General features: G+C 36.8%; 1 protein-coding gene across 2 annotated transcripts; it reads left to right on the plus strand.

Moving 5' to 3' along the window:
* Positions 1–13,171: 13,171 nt before the first annotated feature.
* LOC121975351 (nudix hydrolase 13, mitochondrial-like) lies at positions 13,172–15,986 on the plus strand. 2 transcript variants are annotated; one of them, XM_042526952.1, is made up of 7 exons: positions 13,172–13,296; positions 13,393–13,957; positions 14,091–14,192; positions 14,445–14,559; positions 14,652–14,735; positions 15,407–15,556; positions 15,641–15,986. In XM_042526952.1, exons 3-7 carry the CDS (start codon positions 14,119–14,121, stop codon positions 15,815–15,817), a joined length of 600 nt encoding a protein of 199 aa, XP_042382886.1. In that variant the 5' UTR covers positions 13,172–13,296; positions 13,393–13,957; positions 14,091–14,118; the 3' UTR covers positions 15,818–15,986. The 2 variants fall into 2 exon arrangements, with proteins under 2 accessions (XP_042382886.1, XP_042382885.1); XM_042526951.1 differs by having other exon boundaries at positions 13,182–13,311.
* Positions 15,987–27,109: the final 11,123 nt, after the last annotated feature.

Consider the following 27,109-nt stretch of genomic DNA (forward strand, 5'->3'; position numbering starts at 1 on the left):
TGCAACTGCACCACTATTATCACAATAAATTGTGATGATTTTGGGCAAACCAGGAATCACATCTAAGTCCATTAGAAAGTTCCTGAGCCATACTGCTTAGCTGCCTCAGAGGCTCTCCTTCCATGGTTGAGTCCGAAACGCATTTCTGCTTAACACTCCTCCATGAAATGGCTCCACCTTCTAAAGTAAACACATAGCCTGATGTAGACTTACTGTTGTCCCTATCTGATTGGAAATCTGAATCCTTGTAACCCACAGGGAACAAATCGTCTGCTTGGTAAACTAGCATATAATCTCTAGTCCTTCTCAGGTACTTTAATATATGCTTTACCGTAGTCCAATGTCCTTGTCCAGGGTTACTCTGATATCTGCTGACCATGCCCACGACAAAACAAATATCAGGTCTCGTACATAACATTGCATACATAAGGCTTCCTACAGCCGAGGCATAAGGAACTGCTTTCATGTCTTCTATCTCCTTTGACGTCTTTGGAGACATATCTTTAGATAGAGCTATTCTATGCCTAAAAGGTAAGAAACCTTTCTTGGAATCCTGCATGCTAAAACGAGCAAGGATTGTATCTATATATGAAGCTTGGGACAGACACAACATTCTTTTCTTGCGATCCCTTATTACTTTGATCCCAAGAATGTGTGCACACTCTCCTAAGTCCTTCATATCAAATTGTTTGGACAACCATACTCTTACGTCTGATAATACCTTGACATTGTTGCCAATTAACAAAATATCATCTACGTATAGTACAAGAAATACCACCACGTTTCCGTTACACTTCTTATATACACAAGACTCATCCGGACTTTGAATAAATCCATATGACTGGATTACTTCATTAAACCGGATGTTCCAAGATCTTGAAGCTTGCTTCAGTCCATAAATGGACCGATTGAGCTTGCACACTAGATGCTCTTTGCCTTTTTCAATGAACCCTTCTGGTTGCTTCATATGGATGTTCTCTTCAAGACTTCCATTAAGGAAAGCTGTCTTGACATCCATTTGCCAAATCTCATAATCCATATGAGCAGCAATGGATAAGAGTATCTGGATAGACTTAAGCATGGCTATCGGTGAAAAGGTTTCCTCATAATCGATTCTGTCTTTCTGAGTGTACCCTTTCGCAACAAGCCTAGCTTTGAAGGTTTCTACCTTCCCGTCTATCCCTCTTTTCCTTTTGTAGATCCACTTACATCCAACAGCTTTTACACCATCAGGTGGTTCTACAAGCTCCCAGACCTTATTAGAGTACATAGACTCTATTTCAGAATTCATCGCCTTTTGCCAAGATGCTGCATCTATATCTTGGAGTGCTTCGTCATATGTCTGGGGATCAGGTTCATGTTTACCCGGGATCAAGTCCGAAGACTCTCCGCTACCTCACAACCCTCCCACTATGACGAGGCACTGTCTGTGGTTGTGTATCATGTGCGACACGTGTTGCAGTCTCTTGTGGTACTTCATCTTGTACTGTTGGTACTAAAGTTGACGTGTCCTCTCTTAGTTCTTCTAAAACAACTTTACTACTAGGCTTGTGATCCATTATATAGTCTTCTTCTAAAAACTGGGCATTGGTGCTAACAATGACCTTCTGGTCTTTAGGACTATAAAATAAACCACCTTTCGTTCCATTGGGATATCCTACAAACACACAAACTTCTGTACGGGATTCTAACTTATCAGCATCTGGTTTCAACACATGTGCTGGACTACCCCAAATCCGAATATGTCTTAGACTGGGTTTTCGCTCATTCCACAATTCTATGGGAGTAGAAGAAACTGATTTAGAAGGTACTAAGTTCAGAACATACAATGCTGTTTCCAGAGCATATCCCCAAAACGAATTTGGTAATTCTGAATAATTCATCATCGATCTAACCATCTCCATAAGAGTCCTATTCCTTCGTTCTGCTACACCATTCTGTTGGGGTGTTCCAGGTGCATACAATTGGGATTGAATCCCAGCCTCTGATAAGTAATTCCTAAACTCTCCTAAGAGGTATTCGCCACCACGATCTGACCGTAGTGTCTTGATACTTTTACCTAGTCGTTTCTCCACATCAGCCTTGTACTCTTTGAACTTATCAAAGCACTCGGACTTGCGGCGCATTAGGTAAATGTATCCATATCTTGAATAATCGTCTATGAAAGAGACAAAATATTCAAAACCTCCTCTTGCCTGGACAGACATAGGACCATACAAATCAGAGTGAACCAACTCTAACACTTCTTTGGCTCTATACCCTTTGGCCTTGAATGGCCTCTTGGTCATTTTACCTTCCAAGCAGGATTCACAAGTTGGAAAATTTTCCAACTCTAATGAACCCAAAAGTCCATCGGCTATAAGCCTCTGAATCCTACTTAAGTTAATATGACCAAGCCTTAGATGCCAAAGATATGCTTGGTTCATTTCCGAAGGTTCTTTTCTCTTATTAGATTTAGAAGATGAGTTATAAATTTCCATATTTTGCTTTGTGGAAGAAATTGGATTTAAAGTATATAAATTGCCAACTAATGCACCAGAACAAATAATCACTTTATTTCTCTTAATAACTACATCGTTACTGAAAGAAACTGAATATCCATCTAAGAACAGTTTAGAAACTGAAATTAAATTCTTTCTAAACTGGGTACATAAAGACAATTTCTTAAAACCAAATTTCTATTTCTACTAAAAGATAAGTAGACGTCTCCCACTGCAACAGCCGCCACCTTAGTAGCATTGCCCATGTAGACGGTAATCTCTCCTTCAGTTAGTCGTCGGGTTTCCTGGAACCCCTGTAGGGAATTACAGACATGATCAGTGGCTCCCGTATCTACACACCAGGTGCTGGTAGATAACACCGCTAAACATGTTTCAACAACTAGAGCATGAGATATACCTTTGTTGTTCTGATTCCTACGAGGACAGTCCGCCTTCCAATGTCCTGCCTGCTTGCAGATGAAGCACTTGCCCTTCGGCTTCTTCACTCCAGCTTTAAATCCCGTACTCTGAGACTTATTCACTTTCTTTGCTGAACCGACTTGTTTCTTCTTCTTCTTTCCTCTCGGTTTAGAAGTAGAACCATTTTCAGCATAGTGAATTTGAGCATTGTGACGAAATAATCCTTCTGCTGCCTGAAGTTCTGTCAGTAGTTCCGCCAATGAATATACCCTCTTATTCATATTATAGTTCAGGCGGAATTGCTCAAAACTTCTAGGTAGCGTTTGGAGGATCATATCGATCTGGGTTTCCCCATCAATTTCTCCTCCAAGGATCTGTATCTCGTTCAGATAAGCCATCATCTTTAGGATATGATCCCTTACAGGAGTACCCTCTTGCATGGTGGCTGTCATTATCTTTCTCATGGCTTCTTGCCTAGAAGCCCTATCCTGATGACCAAAGAGTTCCTTGAGATTGTTCATAATATCATAGGCTGTTGGTAAATCTTGATGCTGATATTGCAATACATTTGACATTGAAGCCAAAATGTAACACCGCACCATCTCATCTACTTTTACCCATTTCCTATGATATTCAATCTCCTCTTGGGTAGATTCACCAGTACGTGCTTCAGGGCACTGCTCAGTCAGTACAAATTTATAGCTTTCAGCAGTAAGAACAATGTCTAGGTTTCTTTTCCAATCTATGTAATTAGGTCCAGTAAGTCTATTTTGTTGAAGTATGATGGACAGTGGGTTGAAAGTCATCCTAAGAATCACAAATAACTTTTGGTCAGAACTCTAAATTTAGAATAATATTGATTCCTCAAACAATACTATTTTAAATTAACCAACACCTCATAACACCGTGAATTTTGTATGCCACGTTAGTGTGGACGTATACAAATTCAACATTTGTAAAAGGAGGGTTTTAACCCATTAATTTTATTATCTTGTCAACCTAACTTTTTGACAAATAAAATTAATAGTTGGTATCATTTGGTCACACAAATAATAGCAGTGACTTCGATGGGGAGGATACTATTAGATGTGTCTAAGTGTATACCATTACTTGACACTAAGTCCATTAATAAGATTATGCCCCTTCCATTGGGGAAGATCACACGCTCTTAATTAACTTCCTATCGTCATCCAAAAATGGAAGTCTGTTCTAGTGATCCACAAACAAGCTCATCCGTTATGGAGGAAGGCACTCAGAGCCAACGCGCAAGCTTGTTTGTATCACTTACAAACCAGTAATGGAGACCATGGGATTTACTTAAAAATTCCTCTCTCACTTAGTTATTTATAAATGAGGAATTTTAACTATGCTAGCCTACTAAACTTGTAAACTAACATGCACACACAGCACAATATAAAAGCAATAAATAGAAAATCTAATTTTCAACTATTATGGCTTTTATCTCTAGTCGTCCTCCGTGTGTTGTCATCCCAAGCTGCTGCCATATTTGGCCAATGCCACCGGGTCCAACTGTCGCATCCATCTTGCTCCTAGTTCCGCTGCGCCTATGGTCCTTAGAAGGTTCCACACTTTGCAAGATTCGATCCGCGACATAAATAGAATTTTACATTTTTGATCCTATATTCCATAAAAGGAATGTACATGTATCTAGATCAAAAATAAAAAATCTTAATAAAACTAAATACAGCTCCTGCTGTATTTGAATACAATCATGCACACACAGATAAATACCCTTGACATGTCCAAGGGTCCAATCACACACATAATAACTAAAAGCCATAATAGTTGGATCCTGCATCCACAAAGTTGGCACATCCTACTATTAACCTTCCTAAAATATGTATGACATGTGCATAATTAACCTAATACCAAATACACAGCGGCAAAACCCTAGCTCTGATACCAATTGTTGGTTGCTACTCGGAAAACCTAGAGGTTCCACTGTACAAAAATTTTGTACAAAGGTCTGAACCTTTTCCTAGCTACCATGTGTTCTTTTAAATTAAATTTTGGATCGCCTGCGGAACTTAACACGTTTGATCCAAAATTTAATCTATTTGTTCTTTTAGGTTTTGACTTGGATCTCCTGCGGAACTTAACACGTTCGACCCAAATCACCTTAAGTTATTAATTCCATTAAATATTAATTTCCATAATCGGTTCCCAGTACTGACGTGGCAAGGCACATGGCCTTCTTGGATATGGGAGCAACCACCACCGACTAGACAAAACCTTTTATAGAAAGTTAATATTTAATTTCCTAAAATAACTTTAGGTTAACCGAAAAGAACAATCAAATCACAAGGAAAATAAAAACAAAAGAACACAACATCGAAAAATATATTCGAAATATTAGAATCGTAAGCCTCTTGTATTTGGTATTATTTCCAAAAATAACTAGTATGATGCGGAAAGAAAAATTACTAGTTATACCTTGTAGAAAAACCTCTTGATCTTCTACCGTATTCCTCTTCTAACCTCAGACGTTGTGTGGGCAACGATCTTCCGAGATGAGAAACCACCAAGCACCTTCTTCTCCTCCTAGCTAGGTTCGGCCAAAACAATAAAGCTTCACCAAGGAAGAAGAAAAACACCAACCAAGCTCCAAGAGATGCAAGCTTTCTCTCCTTCTTCTTCTTCTTCTCCAAGTAGTATCCGGCCTCCACAAGAGCTCCAAGCAATAGAGAGTTTCGGCCACCACAAAGAGGAAGAGGAGAAGAGATGATGGCCGGCCACAACACCAAGGAAAAGAGGGAGAGAAATAATAGAGGTTCATCTCATGAAGGCACCCTCACCCCTTCTTTTATATTCCTTGGCCTTGGCAAATTAGGAAATTTAATTACAATAAAATTTCCTTAATTCCCTTGACATGATTTAATTGAGAAAAATAAAATAAAATTTCCCCAATTAATCTCTAATGGCCGGCCACATTAAAAGAGATAAATTAGACAAGTTTTAATCAACAATTAAAACTTCCTAATTTGTTTCCAGAAATTTTAAAATTAAAATTTCTCTTTAAAAATCTCTTCATGGTTGATAAAAAGAAATTTCCATAATTTTAATTTTATCAACATGTAGATAATTTTAAAAAGAAAATAAAATATCTCACCAATCTACAAATAAGGAAAGAGATCTAATATCTTTCTTTAATCTTTTATAGATCTTTTACAAGAGAGATATTTTAATTTTAATTCTCTTTAATAAATTATTTCTTCCACATAATAAAAATTAAAATTAAAATTCTTTTTTAATTTAATTTGGCCGGCCCCCACTAGCTTGGGTTCAAGCTAGGGCCGGCCACCCCAATTTATACCTAGGCCGGCCCTAGCTTGGTTCCCAAGCTAGCTTGGTCGACCCCCTATTGGTGGGTATAGAAGGTGGGTATAGGTGAGTATAGTACTCTATAAATAAGAGGCTACGATAGGAACCGAGAGGAGGAATTGGTTTTGGTCTCCCGATAAAATTAAGCATCCCGTGTTCGCCCCAAACACACAACTTAATTTTATCAATAATAATTCATTCCACTAGAGAACTATTATTGAACTACCGCACCGATCCCAAATTATATTTTTGGGCTCCTTCTTATTATGAGTGTGTTAGTCTCTCTGTGTTTAAGATATCGAATGTCCACTAATTAAGTGAGTTACTGACAACTCATTTAATTAATATCTTAGTCCAAGAGTAGTACCACTCAACCTTATCATCATGTCGGACTAAGTCCACCTGCAGGGTTTAACATGACAATCCTTATGAGCTCCTCTTGAGGACATTATCAACCTAGTATCTCTAGGACACAGTTTCCTTCTATAATCAACAACACACACTATAAGTGATACCATTTCTCAACTTATCGGGTTTATTGATTCATCGAACTAAATCTCACCCATTGATAAATTAAAGAAATAAATATCAAATATATGTGCTTGTTATTATATTAGGATTAAGAGCACACACTTTCATAATAACTGAGGTCTTTGTTCCTTTATAAAGTCAGTATAAAAGAAACGACCTCAAATGGTCCTACTCAATACACTCTGAGTGTACTAGTGTATTTATATAGTCAAGATAAACTAATACCTAATTACACTACGACCTTCTAATGGTTTGTTCCTTTCCATTTTGGTCGTGAGCTACTGTTTATAATTTATAAGGTACTGATAACATTATCTTCTGCATGTGACACCACATACTATGTTATCTATAATATAAATTAATTGAACAACTACAACTAAATGTAGACAATTTGACCAAATGTGATTTTTTATTCATAATGAATGTTTACAAAGCTTAGGCTTTCAGTATACACTCCAACATAGTGACCGACCGAGATACATTCAACAGACAAGCAATTGACAATATTAGAATAGCCTGGCAAACTTGTTAGAGAATATTCCCTTGAATTTTCTTTATTAATTAATTAGTTACAACAATACACTCCATCGGGTATTTCATCAAGGGTCCAAGTCAAAAACAACAAAAGAAGTACATCTGGAGTAGAAAAAAAATTCCTCGGAGGATTATTGTACGACGCCCAGGTTGTACTTTCTTCCATCATCTAACAAACTCTAATAAACTGGAGATGATCTCACAATCGTGGGGGTTATGTGAGCTGGTATAAAAAGAGAAATTCTCTCCACTAGCAAGTTACACAAATATTTGTATCTGAAGTCATACTTTCTTATACTTTGGCTACCGTTCTTCTTCCACTTTTTAAAAGACGAGACTGACTTGAGTGTCGGAGGGTCTAGGCAAGGATTCCCACCCCGGTCTTAGGTCATTAATGCTTTGTTGGCTCTTCTAACTATACATAGGATCATTGAGTAGTTTCCTTCAGATCTCGAGAAGCTCATTGTTTGTCGATCAACTACCCATCAAAGCCAACGCACAATCTCATAACCTTCAGATAGGATCAGATGGGTAGATTGATTAGTACGCATATTATAGATGCTTAGATTTACTTTGTATCCAATACTTGTCAGATTGCAACTTGGGGCAAATCCTTTGACTTGAAGATAAGATGATTTATAGTTGAGGTGGGTAGTTCATACTTTGACCTCTTTAGTTTCTTGGATCTTAGTGCATGATTATTTATTATTGCTTATTGATTAGACAGCAGTTACTGTTTATCTTAACTCTATTCATATTGTTTCTTGAGCTTGATACTGATGTTGATCGACCTTAGAGATGATCCATTTTATATCTATGCAGTTTCATTATTCTTCATGCTTGACTTTGTTATATATGTATGATATTACCATATTATAGCGTAGGGTGTTGGATATCCTATTAGACCTCTGGTTGATGATTTGAGTTGTACTTATTATTAGGACGATTATACCATAGTATAGGATATCGAGTATCCTACTATACTCTTGTTGTTATTTAGGCCCATGCATATACGCTAGTGAGATTAGACCAAGGTGTAGCTGTAGAATGTTATATCGGATGTGATTATACTTTTTCTGCTTGTCTTTATGTTGTTATGTCCTAACGATCATTGTCTCCCATTCGTGGTTAAGAGAGTTGTTAGTCACCATTGGTATATACCCTGTCTGCCCACGGGATTATCCGTAGTAGAGTGTTCTCTCACAAACAGTGATTAGTTACATATCCTGACTGTCCATGAGATCATCCGTAGTAGAGCGTTCTCCCCTAGTAAGTGATAGGAGAATTACATAGCTACCTCATCCTGTCCACCCATGGGACCATCCGTGGTAGAACGCTCTCCAGTGGATAGTGACTAATTATTTACCTTAACTGTCCACGAGACCATCTGTAGTAGAGTGTATCTCCTGCAGTCAGTACTTGTTATATGCTTGTTATGTGTTTGGTTTATGCAGATGGTTTATTGGTTATACCTGGTGGAGCAAGTTAGTAATGAGTTACTTTTTTGGTTATAGTTTGTTTAGTAGATGGTTTTAAATCGGTACTCTACTTTTTGTAGTAAGTATTTATTACTTGAGATTGCATCCTTTGATCTCCTCATATATTAGTATCATGCATATCTTCTCCTACCCACTGAGTTGTTATACTCACTTCCTTTGATTTTTAGGTTAGTATATAAAGGAGAAGTTGTGTCATACAGAGGTTCTGGCTGTCAGTCCCACTCAAGTTTGGATTTCTATATGAGTTGTTGGTTTACTTTCCATTGTTTATAGTTTTGGTTTTCTTTTTGTATCGCATGTATATATCTTTGGTTTTGATTTTGGTTAATTTAATATCACATGTTCATGCATAGATACATGCATTGGTATTTTAAAAGTTAGCACATTTTTATATTGCATTGGTGTGTTATTTTTCTTGATCTGAGTTTGATAACGTATTTCTCATATTATCACTAGGGGTACCATCCAGTTTGGCAGACAAGAATGCCCTCGGGGCATGACACCTAGTAAGGCAGTAACTAAAATTCCATTCGAGATGTGAAAGACTAGAATGCCTAGTATTAGACATTTACACATCTGGGATCCATCTAATATATCCTTCTTCAAAATTGAAAATGCTAAATTTATTAAGGACAATGGAAGCACTAAGGTTAGGAAGATATCTTTTGAGAAAAGAGTTAGCAATCCTCGTGTGGTTACTACTAATGAGTAAGTAGTGATATGGTTATCATACCGCACATTATGAATATTGCAAATCCAGTAGGAGTAATATATTAAGATATTCTTGTATCATCTTCAATGCAATTAGAGTCATTCAAAAAGAGATATTATCTTATATTTATAAGCAAATACTTCAACCACCTTAAGCACAAGTTCTTTTAAGGCAATCTACTAGGGAAAGGTGATCCATGATTTCTCATGATTATGTTTATTTCTAAGAGCATGAGTTTAACATAGGATTAAAAAGTGATTTTGTATCTTTTCAAGAGGTCAAACAATGCTCTAACTTTGAAAGGTGGATTAACGTCAATCAAGAAGAATTGAAGTCTATAGCAGATAATGACATTTGAGAACTTGTTGAATTACTTGAAGGTATGTAACCTTTTGGTTGTAAATGGATATTTAAAATCAAGTAAGATTCTAAGTAAAATGTCGAAAAGAATAAGGCTCATCTTGTTGCCAAGGGATTCACTTAGAATTGAGACATTGATTATAAGGAGAGTTTCTCACCTGTAACGATGAAAGACTCCCTCAGGATAATCATGACATTTGTAGCTCATTTAGATTTAGAGCTATACCAAATGGACGTAAAGACTGTATTCCTCAATGATGACATTGAAGAGTCTATATATATGGCGCAATCAAAAAACTTTGAGTTTGAAGATTCAAAGCACCTAGTATGTAGATTAAAGAAGTCCGTTTATGATTTAAAAAAGGTATCTCGTTAGTAGTACCAAAAATTTAATCAAGTGATCATCTCATTTGAATTTAAGGAGAACCCTGTTGATTAGTGCATATATGTCAAGTCTAGTGGAGGTAAATTTATTATACTTGTCTTGTGTGTGGATGATATAATGCTAGCAAACAATAACAAGGGTCTGTTATATGAAACCAAGTCATTTCTATCCAGTCATTTTAAAATTAAAGATTTTGGTGAAACATCTTTTGTATTAGACATACAAATATATTATGATCATTCAAGAGACATTCTTAGACTTTCATAGAAGGCCTATATTGAAAAGGTTCTTATAAGATATGACATGCAAAACTGTGTACCTGGTGACACTTTTGTACCTAGAGATGACAGATTCAGTATATAGCAATGTCCACAACTTCAACTTGAAATAAAGAAGATAGACTAATTCTCTTATGTGTCAACTGCACAGGTTTGTACACGACCACATATAACGTTCATAGTGTAAATGTTAGATAGATATATAAGTAACACAGGACCATTGTATTGGAAAGCGGTAAAGATAGTGATGTGGTACTGGCAAGGAATTAAAGGGAACATGATCATGTATCGAAGGTCAGATCACCTAGAGGTAATTGGATATTCAAACTCTGATTTTACTGGATGCTTGGATAGTAGGAGGTCCACTTTATGCTATATTTTCATGTTTACTGGAGGGGCTATATTTTGAAAAAACATCAAGCAGATGCTAGTAGCCACTTCTACTATAGAGGTAGAGTTGATAGCATGCTATGAAGCATCCAAATACAAGATTTGGTTGTATAATTTCATCACAGCGTTGTAGATTGTTGGTGACATTGACAGTCCATTGAGAATCAACTATGATAATAAAGCCACAGAACTTTATGCCAAGAACAACCACAGTTCATCGAAGTCAAAGCACATTGACATTAAGTTTCTTGCAGTTAAAGAAAGAGTTCAAAGTCGTCATGTGACGATAGAACACATTAGCATGGATTCCATGTTGGCAGATCCACTCACTAAGGGCTTGGTGCTTAAGGTATTTTATGCATATATTGTGGATATGACAGTCCTTCTTATAAAGAACTCATCTAGTGGTAGTTTGTATTTACTTTATTATTTTATATTTTTATTAATAAAGACAAATAATTTATTTTTTTTATTATTGTATGTACTTAAAGTTTAAAACATTAATGAAACTTTTATTTGTTTGTTTAACATTCTGAAATAAAGTATCATGATTTACTGTTGTTGTTTAATATTTGGTGTTTGTAAATATAATATAGATTCCTTTTGGAATCATAAGGATTGGATCATGATTTGTTATTTCAGTTTAATATAAAGTATTTGCAAATATAATCAGACCCTTTTGAGTCACTTTGGACTAGTTGAAAATTGACATGTATTGATCATATTTCATATAATTTTCATGCTACACATCCACATTTTAATCTATGTTATTAATGACATTGATATTATGATTACTATTAAGGGTTGTTACATTCATATATAGTAACTATGACCTCTTTAATCCTACACCAATGAAGTTATTAATGGACAAGATTGTTTACAAAGATATTTTGTACCCATAAAGTTTGATAGCAACAAAAGTTATACTCGTATGTCGTATGTAAATCACATGTAACCCAAGTAGGAGATTGTTGAATTTTATGATCTCTTTAAGGTGGACTTAATTGTAATTTACATATGTGAATATGAACTGAATCCGTTTAAGTGATCTAACTAAAGTTTATTTAGATTTCGGGTTATTGGAGATAGGTTAAATGTGTAGAATCATTTAGCCCGATCTGTTATTATCTATGGGCTGATAATAGATCGGATCCACTATATAAAGGATGATCCCAGTTGGATTAGGGTACATGAGACACATCTCTTCGCTCCCCATTAACGAAGAAGATTCAATATTATCACCCTAGATCCTCCGAAAGACCATCCTTTTTCTTCTGCTTCCACTTCTACTTCTGCTTCTTCTTTCTTAGAGATTTTAGGATCAAGTAGATGCCCCTTTACAACAATGGTCATTCTATTACAATCAGCTTCATTGTTGTTATTCCGGTATTTTATTTGTTATGTCATGTCTGCACATGAAACTAGATCATGTTATATATAACAATTGTATTTCCTATTTAGAATTCTTATTCAATTTTCGTAGAATTAATGTGGCTTAAGATTTATAATATTCATCAACATAAATATGCTGATGAATATTAATCAGTTGAACACATATATGTTCAAGTTTATTTGTTTAATTTAACGAGTTATTTAAACTTATTAAATTTATTAATTTTATGTATATTAAATAAATATAAATAAATTTTTATCCAGTGAGACAACTAATTTATTTATGAACATTTAATCAGTCACTTATTAAACAATAATTAACAGAGTAGAATAATTACTAAGAGCTGATAGACAATCTTTGCTAAACCATTGGACATAATTTTACTCAAGTACTTTAACACCAAAATATCACACAATTTCATGCAATGTTATTGAGAAATAAAACATAATTATGTTCTCTCTCAGCCTTTCCCTAAATTATATAAGAAAAAACATAAATTATCAATTTAACTTATAACCGAGTGGAAGATACGTATTTCCCATACTAAGACACCTTCAATTTGATTTTCGCTTGCTTGAATTAAATAATCGTATTTGATTAAATCAAATGAAGACACGTGTTAATATTAAATGGCGACACGTACAAACCCCATACTTTATTTTCCGGTCATTTTCACGTATGGATCATCTCTCACAAGTCACAACCTATTTATTTTATAAAGCAAAGTGGAACCATGCGACATATCATTCATAATATCATATGTCCCAACCTAATTTAATTAATTACTAAATAATATATTAAAAAATTATTAAAAATATATGAGCTACAAATCATAAGATGGCGACACAAGTCTACTTCTATCTATTTTTATTTTTATTTTTATTTTTTTGGAAAAAAAAAATTTTTTTACGTTGCTCATGAAGAATGAGTGACATAGCAAGCAAGTCGCGTCAATTGCTCGTTGTTAGAATGGTAAAGATTTTGGAGGTATTTTTGAGGATTTAAGATTCTAGAATCGTTGAAGAGGAAGAGGAGTGAAATGAAGATTTTTTTTCACTAATTTTTCAGCAATCGTACACGGCAAGGGTTGGATTAGGTCGCGCCTGAACACTTCGTCGAATCAGGTTCCCGATTGCTTGCGGCGCGGAGGAGAGGAGCACGGCTTCGCTGAAAGATCGCGATCCTCGCCTTCGCTGGATCATTTACTGAGTCTTCCTGGCCGTCTCCTCCGCGTCGTTTCCTGCGAAATCATTGAAGAGCCAAAGGTACTAGTTCGCGTCTCGCGTTAAAAAAATTGAATCTTTGCGCGGTTTCGTTGACTCCGAAGGCATTAAATTCGGCGGGAATGGGCAGCCATTGCCAAGGTGGGTTTTCGAATTTCTGTACGACCCTTTCTCGGTTTCTTTTCGTTCTTCGTCGCCCTAGCGTTTGCTTGGGGGCTAGGACTTGGGGAAACTTTGAATGCGGCGAGGTGAACGTTCTGATGGGCAAGAAAGAAGATTGAAGAAGACAAAGTTCCCAATTTTTTCCGGAAGAAGACCTGGTTTTCAAGGGTTCTCTTAGCGTGACAGCGGGAGTATAAAGATGGGGTTTTGAGCTCTTCGGCGCCGAGACCTGGTGGTGGTAATCCCAGGTGAGGGTGGATGAATTTCATATTACTAATAACTTACTTTTTTGTTTGTTTGTTTGTTTATTTATTTTTTTTTTTGCCGGCGCTTCTGATCTCCCTATCGTGTGTTTGTGTTCTTGTTTTTGTTTGGCAAAAGGTAGCAGCTTTCCTTTGACAGCAGAAGTATGTCGTCTCTTCTGCTTGCTCGCAAGGGCCGCCATCAGCAGCGGTATCACAACCAGCTCCGGCTGGTCGCAGGGTACCTTACACTCTTATCGTTTCCTATGTCTTTATTCTTAGCTTGGCTTTGTTTTCTTTGTTTAAATGCTTCAATTAGAAAGACAAGGTTCCATATCCATCAATATTTGGCCTCTGTGTTACATCTCCATCATGTTAACTGTATGTCTGTGATGTGTATCCATGAAACTGAAAACAAAGGATATCATCAAGCTGTTGTATCAAAGAATTCACAGGTCAATTGAATACTATAACAGAAGAATTCATTGTGCAGATGCATTCCTTACAAGATAAGTAGAGTAGGCAACAGTCAATCTGGTGATGTGCTAGATAGAGTGGAAGTTCTCATGATCAGTTCTCCAGATCGGCATGATTTTGTCTTCCCAAAGGTAAAGAAGCTGCTGTTCTTTCAGATCGTAGCTCAGTAGGAGAGTCACTGAGGTCGTTGCTTGTTTCTTGTGTGATATATCGGCTGTGACAGGGTGGATGGGAAATAGATGAAACTGCAAGTGAGGCAGCATGCCGTGAAGCTTTGGAAGAAGCAGGAGTGAGGGGAACTCTGAATGTGAGTATTAAAATAGAACCTTGTTGTATTCTATGGAAATTTTGTTGCTCGAATCTTTCTGGATGCCGAAGAGAGAATCCTCCGTGTGATAATTTGTTGCATCCTCCAACTGCTCTGCATGTGCTGTGATTCTTGTTTGTCCAACACCTTCAATATCTCTTTGCTGATGCTGAAACTTCCTTTTTTTTTTTCTTCTGGTATTGGGATAACCATGATAAACTAACCTAATCTTGCTAATCATTCGCTTATCATCACAATTTTTAATAGCTGAACTTTATGTCACTTTCTGAGGCCAACTTTATGGATTTAATGCACTTTTCACAATAATTCAGGGAAGTTTGAATGTGTCAAATGGATTGGAAGGCCTTTCTCATCGATATCAATTCTTGTCTGTAGAAAGAAATAGCCAACTGAAGAAAAATTTGGCCAAGGAACACGCTTCAATTCTTTGGCTGTGTTAGTTATTAATTTCCTAGAAGTGGGATGAGGTCATTGCTAATGACTATCCATCCAACTGAATGATCTAGGGACTCTTTTGGCTCTTTTCTCGGTTGATAAGACCAGTTCAACATTGATGGCTTTCTCCTATTCCAAAATCTCTTTTCCATATATTGTTGATTGGTAATTACAATATGTTCTCATTATCTGAAGTTATATCATTCATTATCCAGGAAACTGCATTAGGTGTTTGGGAATTCAGAAGCAAGAGCAGACAGAACACATGCAGCTTGGAAGGAACCTGCAAGGGTTACATGTTTGCCTTGGAGGTCACCGAGGAGCTAAACTGCTATCCTGAGATGGACATGCGTGCGAGGAAATGGGTCAGAATTTGATAGATCTAATGACACTTTCAACCCTCAAAACACTCCAATTATTTTCTAACTTCAGTTTTTCCTGCAAAACAGGTGACTGTTAGAGAGGCCTATGAACTTTGTCGATATAACTGGATGCGCGAAGCGCTTGATTCGTTCAGAAATCTGATGACCGGAAAGCCTATTTCTAGTGTGCCTGAGCTATCTGAGTCATCTGCCTTTCGGATTGGAGAAGTCACTGCCGCTAACTATGCGATAGTACCAATCTGAAAGTTGTTGGCCACTCTGTAGAATTATCGTTTAGGTATGCATCACATAACTCGCATTGCAACTCTGTTGTTCATGATCTAGCAAATACTGTTAACATCTGTCTGGAAGACTAAAATAGGAGATGGTGGGTGGAGGTGTTTTATTTGTTCTTTAATAATCCTTTTAATTACATTTGTTGGCGTTTCTGTTGTGGTGCTTATTCTGTTTGGTCGTTGGGTGTAAAGATAGGTTAAAAAACTTCGTAGTGGGTATTTGTGTCCAATAAGCATGCAAATTATGAACTCATTAAAAAAGCCACTGCATTTTTTTTAAAAGTTACTCATTAAAAAAGTTAATCAGATCATGGAAGTTTGACAGTATGGCATCCCTGAAGTTAATTATTTTCTGTTTTTAATTCGGTTGCTTCAATCCCTAAACCTACCTTGTCGTCTCTGCCTTATAAGAACTAGGGGATCACCTAAAGACGTCTTTGGCATCCAAGGATTACGGATAAATCATAGATCCTTATCAATAAGTGGAGATATTAATCGTCTGCTCCTCAATAAGTGAAACGCAATCGTAGAACGACTATTTCTCGTTCTTAAAATCAGTATTCTTAAGATGAGGACGGAAAAGGATTCAAATTTCATGGATGAATATTTTAAAGATCATGCTTTGCATTTATTAGGTAGGCGAATAGGCCCTCTATCTATTTTTTTTTAATAAAAAGACTAACTATTTGTCAGACATGTCATTTGAAGCGGACAAATTAAAAGCCAAATAACTACTACTTTTAAAGTTATTTTTTTTTAATGAAGTTTAAATAATTTTAATTAGATTAATAAATAGTATTTTAATATTAACGTTTAAATAATTTAAATTAAATTAATAAATAGTATTTTAATATAATAGTATTAGTATATTTTAAATTATAAACCTTAAATCCATACTAAATAAGTTGTAGCAGCTTTTTTTTTTTTTGTAAAATTATGATCTTACATGTGGCAAGTGGTAAAAGGCGATCGCTCGTCCCCAGCGCCTCCGTCGCACCACGCCCAAAGTATTCACGAGGGAGGTAAATCACGGTAGCTGGAGAAGTTAGTGTGCAGTGGGAAGAGGTGCACAGGGACCAGGGAATTACGCTCTGACTACCCCGCGGTTCGAACCCACACTCTCAAGTGGCAAGCTTCTACGCACTAACCGCTCCAGATAACCCCGTGGGGCAAAATTATGATCTTACATGATCCTATGATCGGAAGCATAAATCGATCCAAGACCGAATTTTGTTAGAAAATCAAAACCGTTAAAATCGTACCGTATTGATGGAATCGGTGTGATCTTATGTATAAACAATCCGGATGTGGCACTGAAACCAAACGTCCTCGTTGGCGCCTAGTGGGCAGCAACAGCAAAGGGGATGGGAGGAGGCGGCGCTAGCAATTTGCAGAGGGGGACGAAGAGGGGAAGATATCGGTTGGTGGCAACATGGATGTCGAGCGTGCGGGTGAGACTGTGAGGGGAGAAGCGACGACGAGCGATCGAACGAAGAGGGGAAGGCATCGGCTAATGGCTAGCAACAGTGACGACATTGATGCATAAGCGCACAGGTGAGCCTGTGAGGGAGCAGCAGTGAGCATGGGTGAAGGGTCGACCTCACGCGGGTGAGAGGAGAAAGATAGTGGTGAGATCGTAAGATGTGACGACAACTTTATATTTTTAATTAAAATTTTAGTTAATTGATGATTGGGCAAGTTGCCCTAAATTCTCTATAAATTTTTCTTTACTTCAACTCTCTAGCACACCAATTTACCTAATTACCCTCATTTTTTAGTAAAAAGTCCAAAATCATATATAATTCCTCCTATATTCAGCACATTTAAACTAGAATCTAGTATATTTTTTTATCAAATTAAGCAAGACTCATTTTCATACCAATCAATTGACTTAGGCTAAATCGATTCAGCCTAATCCAATCGATTGGTATGGCTCTCAATCGATTGGCCAGACAAAAAAAGAGTCAGACTCAATTAAATAGAAAATATACTCGATTCTAGTTGAATAGTGGTGAATTTAAGAGGAATTATACCTCATTTTGAAACTTTTGTACTTATAAAAATTAATATGGGCTTTCGTTCCCTTACGACAAACCAATTGATTGTCGATCGATTCCCAATCTATCAGAGTTACCTAATTGATAGAAAATATACTGGATTCTAGTTAAATGTTGTTGAATTTAGGATGAATTATACTTCATTTTAAACTTTTTGTACCTAAAAAAAATGAGAGCAATCAGGTAAATCAGTGTGCATTAGGGAGTTGAAGTAAAAAAAAAATTGCACGTAGGGAGTGGAAATAAAATTTTTCTAATATAGAGACTAAGAAGGAAGTTGAGTTTGCTATTAGGGATTTTAGGATAATTTACTGTTGATTCAACAACTCTTAACTTGTACTTTTTAAAACCCTAATTGAATTATTTTATTAAAATATACAAAAAATTATTTTAAATTTTAAAAATTATAAATAAAATATATTTATTAATTATATATATTTTCAACTTATGATTACCATTAATATCATTAATAATATTATTAATAATTTGAAGAAATTTTAATCAAATATCAAATTGATTTAATCCTTATTGATAAATTATATTATCCTATCAAATATTAAATTAAATTTTCATTATTTTTTGTAGGATTATATGATTCTATTATCTAATCCCAACCGATCCAATTCTGACTCCAAATCAATAATGTGTAGGATCGATCCTATAAATAGTGGTAGCAATAACTACGTAGCTTTACATATTCTAACAACTACCGAATAACTTTTATACATTGTATTAGTTAATGATATGTGTAGATCATATCCACTTTTATGCATATTGTAACGCGCATCTACTTGTATTTTATTAGCATAATCTATGTTTATTACACTCATACTTTCATTATATTTTATTCGGAGATTTGCTCTTTACTTGTTTTGATTAACAAGACGTCATTTAGAGTGAAAATGGAACAAAAATGCACATTGGAGTGAACATAGAGAAGATCAAGCTTAGGCCGTGTGAAACCACACAGCCGTGTGGTCTTACCCGTGGCAAATCACGCTTCAGTCGTGTAAACTCACACGACCGTGCCACACTCCAGAAGAGAAGAAGACCACGGTCGTGTGAATCCACACGGTTTTGTGGACTTTCTAGAGCAGAAGCAGACCACAGCCGTGTGAATCCACACGGTTGTGTGGCTTACTAGAGGAGAAGAAGAACATGGCCGTGTGACTCCACACGGTCGTCCAACCTATCTAGAGACCAAGTAAGACACGGTCGTGTGAAATCACACACCTGTGTCACTTGATCTGAAGCCAAGAAGAAGATGGCCGTGTGGATTCCACACAATCGTGGCACGGGTCATGCCAGGCCCGTGTTCTGCCCTATTTAAAGGGTTTTCTCCCCTTTTTGGGGAGATCTTTGGTTTGGAACTTCATCCCTCTCCTTGGAGAAGGCTTCTCCCCTTAGGCGGAAGCCCTAAAGCTCTTCTTCTTCAAGATCCGTCCATCTCAGGAGCAAAGGAGCACTTCCAAGGATGCTGCACTTTAAAGATAAGCTTCTCTTCTCTATATCTCCATGTATTGTGTTATAGTTTGCTTCTTTATTCGTCTTTGGTTGTATCTCCCTTATAATAGAGTAGATTCTCCAGATCTAGGATGTAGGAAGTAGTTATGATGTGATTATGGATGTATGAACTATGTATTTGGACATTTTCTTATTCTATGAAGTGTTTATGCCATGCTCTATATGTGTTGTGCTTTATATGTATTTGACGAAATGTGTGTGAGGTCAATATATGTATTGGGGGTCCTAGTGATAAGGATTTCCTCTCAACCGGACTTCCTAGGTTACCTCTTCTACTTAATTGCATTAATCTATTGTTAGGAAGTAAATCGGTTAACTCTAGGATTGAATGACCGAGGGGTCCTAGTGATAAGGATTCCCTCTCAACCGGACTTCCTAGGTTATCCCTTTACTTAATGGCGTTAGAACTTGGGTAAACTCTCTTGTGCAACCTACGCGAGGGTTGTGCTAGACTTTAATTAGAATCCCTACACGAGGGTAAGCATGGAGTTAGGTAGATGAACAATGTATAGGGAGATTTAACTAGCATCATAATGAAATTGAAATCCTAGAATCTATCATCCTTCCTTCACTACGCTCATTCTCTCCCTCTCTACTCTCTCTTTACTCTCACACACTCTCTCTCTTCTCTCTTCTCTTTCTTTTCCTAACGTTTGTGAACCACCTTTCAATTGTCTAGATAATTCATCGTGCGAAGTTAACTAGTGTTTAATCAACAGTCTCTGTGGGGTTCGATAATCTTTTATATTACTGACGATGTAGCCGTGCACTTGTGGAAGCGTAATAAATTTTTGGTGCTATTATCGGGAACTGTTTACATTAACATTAGTTGATTAGCATATAAGTTACTCTAGATATTTTTCTTTTTTTCTTTTGCATTTTCTTTCTTATTTTTATTATACATTTTATTTTTAGTCTTTAAATTATGCACTTATTTTTTAAAAAAAAATCAATCCAAAAATTGATTGATTGCCTTGATTATTTTATATCTCTTATATTCATATGCTATATAATGATTGTTCATCGTGTCTTGTGAGTTTAGTGCTATTATTTCAGATGAGACCCAAAATTTTTCTGTAGCTATGGATTGGTATTCTTAGCAACTTGGAGACTTAAGTACAAAGTATAATTTGGATGATGAGCAAATGCTGAATATCTGTAGTGTATGTGGCAGTCAAACTCATCCGTCTGCCATATGCAACCTTTTCCAAAATGAAGTTGACCATTCCACAGAACTAATTGATGATATCTGCACGGTTTGTGGCAGCTCATCCCATCTAGTTGTTATATGTCACTTCTTCCAAAAGACTGCTACCTCTTACTTGGAACTTCAGAATCTATTCCAACATGTACATCAAGATATATATGATTTAGTTCCTAGCACTTCTAGTTAAGACTGGGAAGATCATCAAACTCAGAACTTTCAACCCCAGCATACTTCTAAGGAGGATGAGTAATTAATTCCACAGCAGCATATTCTTGACTCACCTCAACACTTCAATCAAGATGGGATGGATTATCAGAATTTTGAGTACAATAATATTCAAAGTGTTGAGAAGTCTTCTTAAGCATATCAAAGTCCATCAAAATTTCAAGATGATTCACTATTGGATGGACCACAACAGTTGCAACATTATGAGCTGACTACCTAGGAGAAATCCCAAGACTCAGATATTCCTACTCTCAGTCAGATGAAGGCCAAAATACAAGAATTAAAAGAGCTCTTGATGCAAGAGGGGATCTTGTTTCTCCAATCTCTACAGCAAATTGATGTGTCAAGTCCAAATTCAAAGCCTCAGTTAAAGGATGATTTAGAGGGGATAGAATGTAAGGCTGAAGGCGACTATGATCATAGTTCTACAGCTCTACATGACTCCTCTACTACTTTGCATGGTGTTGATGTATTTGATAATACTCCAGAGGACCATTGATGCATCTTTATCCAATCTTGTTGTTTTTCTTGATGTAACTTCTAATAGTACATGCTTGAGTGATGATGGGATTATAGAGGAAGCATATGTTAATATTTGTGTGCAGCCCTCCGAATGGGAAGTGATGGATAGCCGGAGACCCCAAGGTTGGACACTCCCACTTTTGCCTATACTTTATTTTCTTCAGAACAAGGCCTGAACATCAACTATGATCAACAAGGCTTGGGCACTTCAAGTGAATCTTCTCTAACCATCAAGAAGAACCTTTAAGGAGAAGAAGAAGGAGAGAACAATTCCTCAAGTCGTGTTTCCCACGATGAAAACTCCCTCCATATTATGGGTCATTAATTAGAAAGTTCAAAGATATCTCACTCCGGAAAAATCATGATTTAAGCAAACCAAATAAGGGATTGAGCTAATAACCTTAAACAAACGCTTCTTGAGAGGCAACCCAAGTTCTTCTTCCTTGTCTTCATTTATGTTTTTAGTTATTTCTAGTTTCTTTTCTTTATTCATAATAACTCATATCTTCTACTTAATTTTTCTTATCTATTTATTTTTGTAGAATTCTAAGTTGTGAAGGAGTACAATTTACAAATACGGAAGTATCTTCAAAACATGAATGTTAACCATTTGGAGTTATTCACTTGGTAACTTCTCTAACTTCAAAAACCTCCTCCATATATTATTTCTAATTTTCATTGGGACAATGAAAAGTTTAAGTCTGGGGGGATATTTGGGTGTAGTTTAGTGTTTGTCATATTTCTTAGTTTTTGCACATTTCTTTTTGTATAAAAATTTTTTACTAGTTGCATCATTCATCACATCATGATTATTTATTCCTTAATGCAAAATATTAGTACGTTTGTTCTAGATTTCATGTGGTTTATTGGTTACTTAGTGCTAGTATGTTTAGTGATCTATCGTTTCCTATCTATGTTAGCATGAAGTGAGCAATGACTATAAGAGTTTAAGTATTGGCCTTGTTTTAGGATCTCTATACATTATGCCTAATTTTGGTGGTTGTTATTCTAAAAATAGTCATGATTAATAGAATTAGACTAGTACTTGTGTTTCTATGGTGACATATTAATTACATTTTGGTTACTGAATGATCTCGGATCATGGTAACTCACTTGGAAAAATCAAAATCCCGGCTTTTGTATTTATATATTTGCATTTGTGTTAGTGCTACACCTTTAAAGCACTAAAAAAAAAGAAAAAAAACATATGAATAAGGGATAAAAAAATAGTTGTCGTGAGTGAAAACTAACAATTTACCCCTTTGAGATCGAGTAAGGTTACTGAGAAATAAATGTTATGTTTCTCTTGATTCCGAGTTGTCCTTTGAGACCTTGTGTATTTTTAGAGATATGAATCATGCGTGTGGCAGGTAAGTGTCTATTGCCAGAAGTATTAGGAACATAATTCTATAATGACTTGACTAGGCTTAGGGATTAATATTTGACAAATTTGGGTCACTATTGCACTAAGCACATAAAACTATTTCTTAGGCTATACTCAAACAACTTTTGTATCTTGTTCAACAATGAAATCATTTGATAGGATTAGATCGACTTGTTAGATATTATGATGCGATATTTAACCACATGAGTCTAGATACAGTTTTTGCTTCAGGATAAGCAAAGGATTAAGTCGGGGGTGTGATGTACATAGATTATATACACTTTTATGCATACTTTAACGCACATCTACTTGTATTTCATTAGCATAATCTATGTTTATTGCACCCTATTTTATTATAATATCATACTTCCATTATATTCTATTCAGAGATCTTCTCTTTACTTGTTTTAATTGACAGGATGTCGTTTGGAGTGAAAATGGAACAAAAATACACATTGGAGCGAACATAGAGAAGATCAAGCTTAAGCCGTGTGAAACCACATGGTCGTGTGATCTTGCCCATAGCAAATCACGCTTTGGTAGTGTGAACTCACACCGCCGTGCCACACTCTAGAAGAGAAGAAGATCACGACCATGTGAATCCCCATGGCCATGTGGACTTTCTAGAGTAGAAGCAGACCACGACTGTGTGGCCTACCAGAGGAGAAGAAGAACACGGCCGTGTGACTCCACACGGCCGTGCAACCTATCTAAATATCAAGTAAGACACGACCATGTGAAGTCATACGGTCGTGTCACCTGATCTGAGGCCAAGAAGAAGTTGGTCGTGTGGATTCCACATGGTCGTGGCACGGGTCGTGCCAGGCTCGTGCCCTGCCCTATTTAAAGGATTTTTCTCCCCTTTTTTGGGGGATCTTTGGTTTGGGACTTCATTCCTCTCCTTGAAGAAGGAAGCTCTTCTTCTTCAAGATTCGTCTATCTCCGGAGCAAGGAAGTGCTTCTAAGGATGCTACCTTCAAAGATAAGCATCTCTTCTCTCTATCTCCATGTATTGAGTTGTAGTTTACTTCTTTCTTCGTCTTTGGTTGTATCTCCCTTGTAATAGAGTAGATTCTTCAGATATAGGATGTAGGAAGTAGTTATGATGTGATTGTGGATGTATGAACTATGTGTTTGGACATTTTCTTATTCTATGAAGTGTTTATGTCATGTTTTATGTGTGTTATGCTTTATATGTGTTTGACGAAATGTATGTGAGGTTAATTCATGTAGATGTAGGGTTTTGATCACCATGTAAAGGGAGGGCCTTGGATTGTAAGACCATGTGACCTCGTGACAAAAAGTATTCCTTACTTTTTATAGTGTTTATTTGAAACGGGGATCGATTCTTTACTAGGGAGATTAATTAAAGTTTATAGGGTTCTCCTAAATTAATGTTAGGGAGTGATTTGTATAATCTAGGAACGTATGACTGGGGGTTCTAATGACAAGGATTCCCTCTTAATCAGACTTCCTAGGTTACCTTTTCTACTTAATTGCATTAATCTACCGTTAGAAAGTAAATTAGTTAACTCTAGGATTGTATGATTGGGGGTTCTAGTGATAAGGATTCTCTCTCAACCGAACTTCCTAGGTTACCTCTTCTACTTAATTGCATTAATCTAACATTAGAAAGTAAATCGGTTAACTTTAGGATTTTAGGTTACCTCTTCCTAGTAACAGGGATTCCCTCTCAACCGAACTTCCTAGGTTATCCATTTACTTAATGGCGTTAGAACTTGGGTAAACTCTTCTATGCAACCTACGCGGGGTTGTGTTAGGCTTTAGTTAGAATCTCTACACGAGTGTAAGTATGGAGTTAGGTAGATGAACAATGAATATGGACATTAATTAAATAGTATCGTAACAAAACCGAAATCCTAAAATTTATCATCCTTCCTTCACTACGCTCATTCTCTCTCTCTACTCTCTCTCTCTCACACACACACTCTCTTCTCTCTTCTCTTTCTTTTCCTAGCGTTTATGAACCACCTTTCGAATGTCTAAATAATTCACCGTGTGAAGTTAACTAGTACTTAATCTACAGTCCCTATGGATTCAATAATCTTTTATATTACTGATGACATAGTCATACATTTGCGGAAGCGTAACAACTAACGAATAGTTTCTATATGTTGTCCCAACTATTGGATAGGTTCTACATAATATAAATTTTAAATTCACCTTAAATACATTGCAACTGCTACTATTAAGTTTCTACACGTTATAACAACTATTTGATAGCTTCTACACATTATAAAAATTATCCAGTAATTATTATACATTGCAAAACTATCCGGTAACTTATACACTATGTTATTGGATTAAATGATAATTTTAGGATAAAATTACAAGGGACGTTTATTTGATTTTTTTTTCAAAGGACGCTCAGTTGATGTTCTCTTAATTTAGGGTCCCTTTTGTTTTTTTTTTTAAATTTTAAAAGCTTCATGATTTTTTTTATTTATTTGGTTGAAGAGCTTCTTAATTGGACAGAGCACTGTAAACTCATGGTAAATAAAACCCTCCATGTCGCCGCCGCATTAAATATAACAAGTATTTCTTTTGAATTATACCCCTTTTGCACATTGGCAGCATCTAAAATAATATTGTTTATTTTCACTTCTAATCACTTTAGTAGAGTTATTTTCATTAAAAATGTTAATTTCTTCCAATATCTCATTATTATATATTAATCTTGAATGTATATTTTGTTAGAATCCCGAGATTATTTTGATGTAATCAACCAGTTAAGTTAGGTCCTGTGGTGTTTTAACCTTGTGTCTAAGTGTGTAGAATCTTAGGAGCACAGAGAGTCGAGCAAAAGACGCAGCTAGTAAGAAAGACGGCACGAGAGAGAGCCGACGGGTTTGGTGCGTCTAAAGTACGAGGTGCTACGAAAGAGTACACGGGCGGACGAGAAAGAGGCGCGCGGCGTTTCCAAGGGACGAGAAACTAGAGCGGAAGGTTGCTCGAGAAGGCCGAAATTGGGTTCGGGTGAGCCTTATTTCGGTTGGCTGAAATCACCCAAGCGAGCGAACTCGGAGCGGAAGACCCGGACCAAGGCGAGCAGCACTGGAGCAGAGGGCCCGGATCAAAAGTCAACTCAGTTGACTTTAGTAGTCTGGGCGCCCGGAGTGATTCTGGGCGCCCGAAACTAGATTTTGATCGGATCGCGGTCAAACGCGATCCGCTGCGAAGGGGATACAATTTTATCCCCCTCCCACGTGCCTGGAACCATCCAGGTGCCCTGACCAAGACTATAAATACAGTCTTGATCCAGAAGCTTTTCATTCATTCAAGCAATTAGCAAACCAACACTTGCGCGCTTCCATTTTTAGTTTAGCTTCTATTTCTTGTACGTCATTGTTGTAAGAGACTTCTCCGCTTGAAGGAGATACTAGTGTGATTCATTCCTTGAATTAACAACCTTCCTGGTTGTAACCAAGTAAAAATTCCTGTGCCTCTACCTTTTTAGTTCATTCTTTAATTAATGCAAGTGTTCTTTTAAAAGTCCGAGAAGGGTAGTTTCGTTTTTTTATTGTTGCAGGCTATTCAACCTCCCTTCTAGTCGGCCAACTGGTTTCCAACAAATGGTATCAGAGCTAGGACGCTTCAGGAGGACTAATCGCGGATCGAAGTACCGAACAAATGGTCGGACCAAGCATATACCCACCAAAGTTCGAGGGGGAGTTCGCTAGCTGAAAAAAGCGAATGCAGGTATTTTTCAAAACTGACTTTGATTTGCTTTTAATTATGGATTTCGGTTTTGTAGTACCGGAGAGTAAAGAAAAATACCAGTGGATGAAAAAGGAGCAGGCCGACCACGTGGCAAATGGCAAAGCAGAATTCCATCTGCTGAGTGTATTTCCGTCACAAGAAGTCAACCGGATCGGCAACTACGACTCAGCAACGGAACTGTGGGAAAAGTTCCTTGAGCTGCACGAAGGGACGTCCGAAGCCAAGCTCGCAAGACGGGATTTACTTCGCAACCAGCTCACCAGCCTGAGACTTGAAGAAGACGAAACAGTTACGCATCTGCACTCGAAAATTAAGGAGCTTATCACCGGACTTTCGGATCTCGGAGAAAAGGTAAGTAACCGAGATTCACTAAGGTACGCACTCAATTCATTTCCTAGAAATACTAAATGGGCATCACTAGTAGATGCCTTCTATATATCTAAGGACTTAGAAACTATTTCCTTGAAGAATTATTTTCCACATTTGAAGTCCATGAATCGAGATGTGTAGGTATGAAGGAGACGAAGCACAATGTCGCCCTCAAAGCATTGAGAGACGAACCTGAGTCAGAGTCTTCTCTCGACGATGAGGAACTGGTAA

The sequence above is a fragment of the Zingiber officinale genome, chromosome 4B, assembly GCF_018446385.1.
Source record: "Zingiber officinale cultivar Zhangliang chromosome 4B, Zo_v1.1, whole genome shotgun sequence".
NCBI classification, from domain to species: domain Eukaryota; kingdom Viridiplantae; phylum Streptophyta; class Magnoliopsida; order Zingiberales; family Zingiberaceae; genus Zingiber; species Zingiber officinale.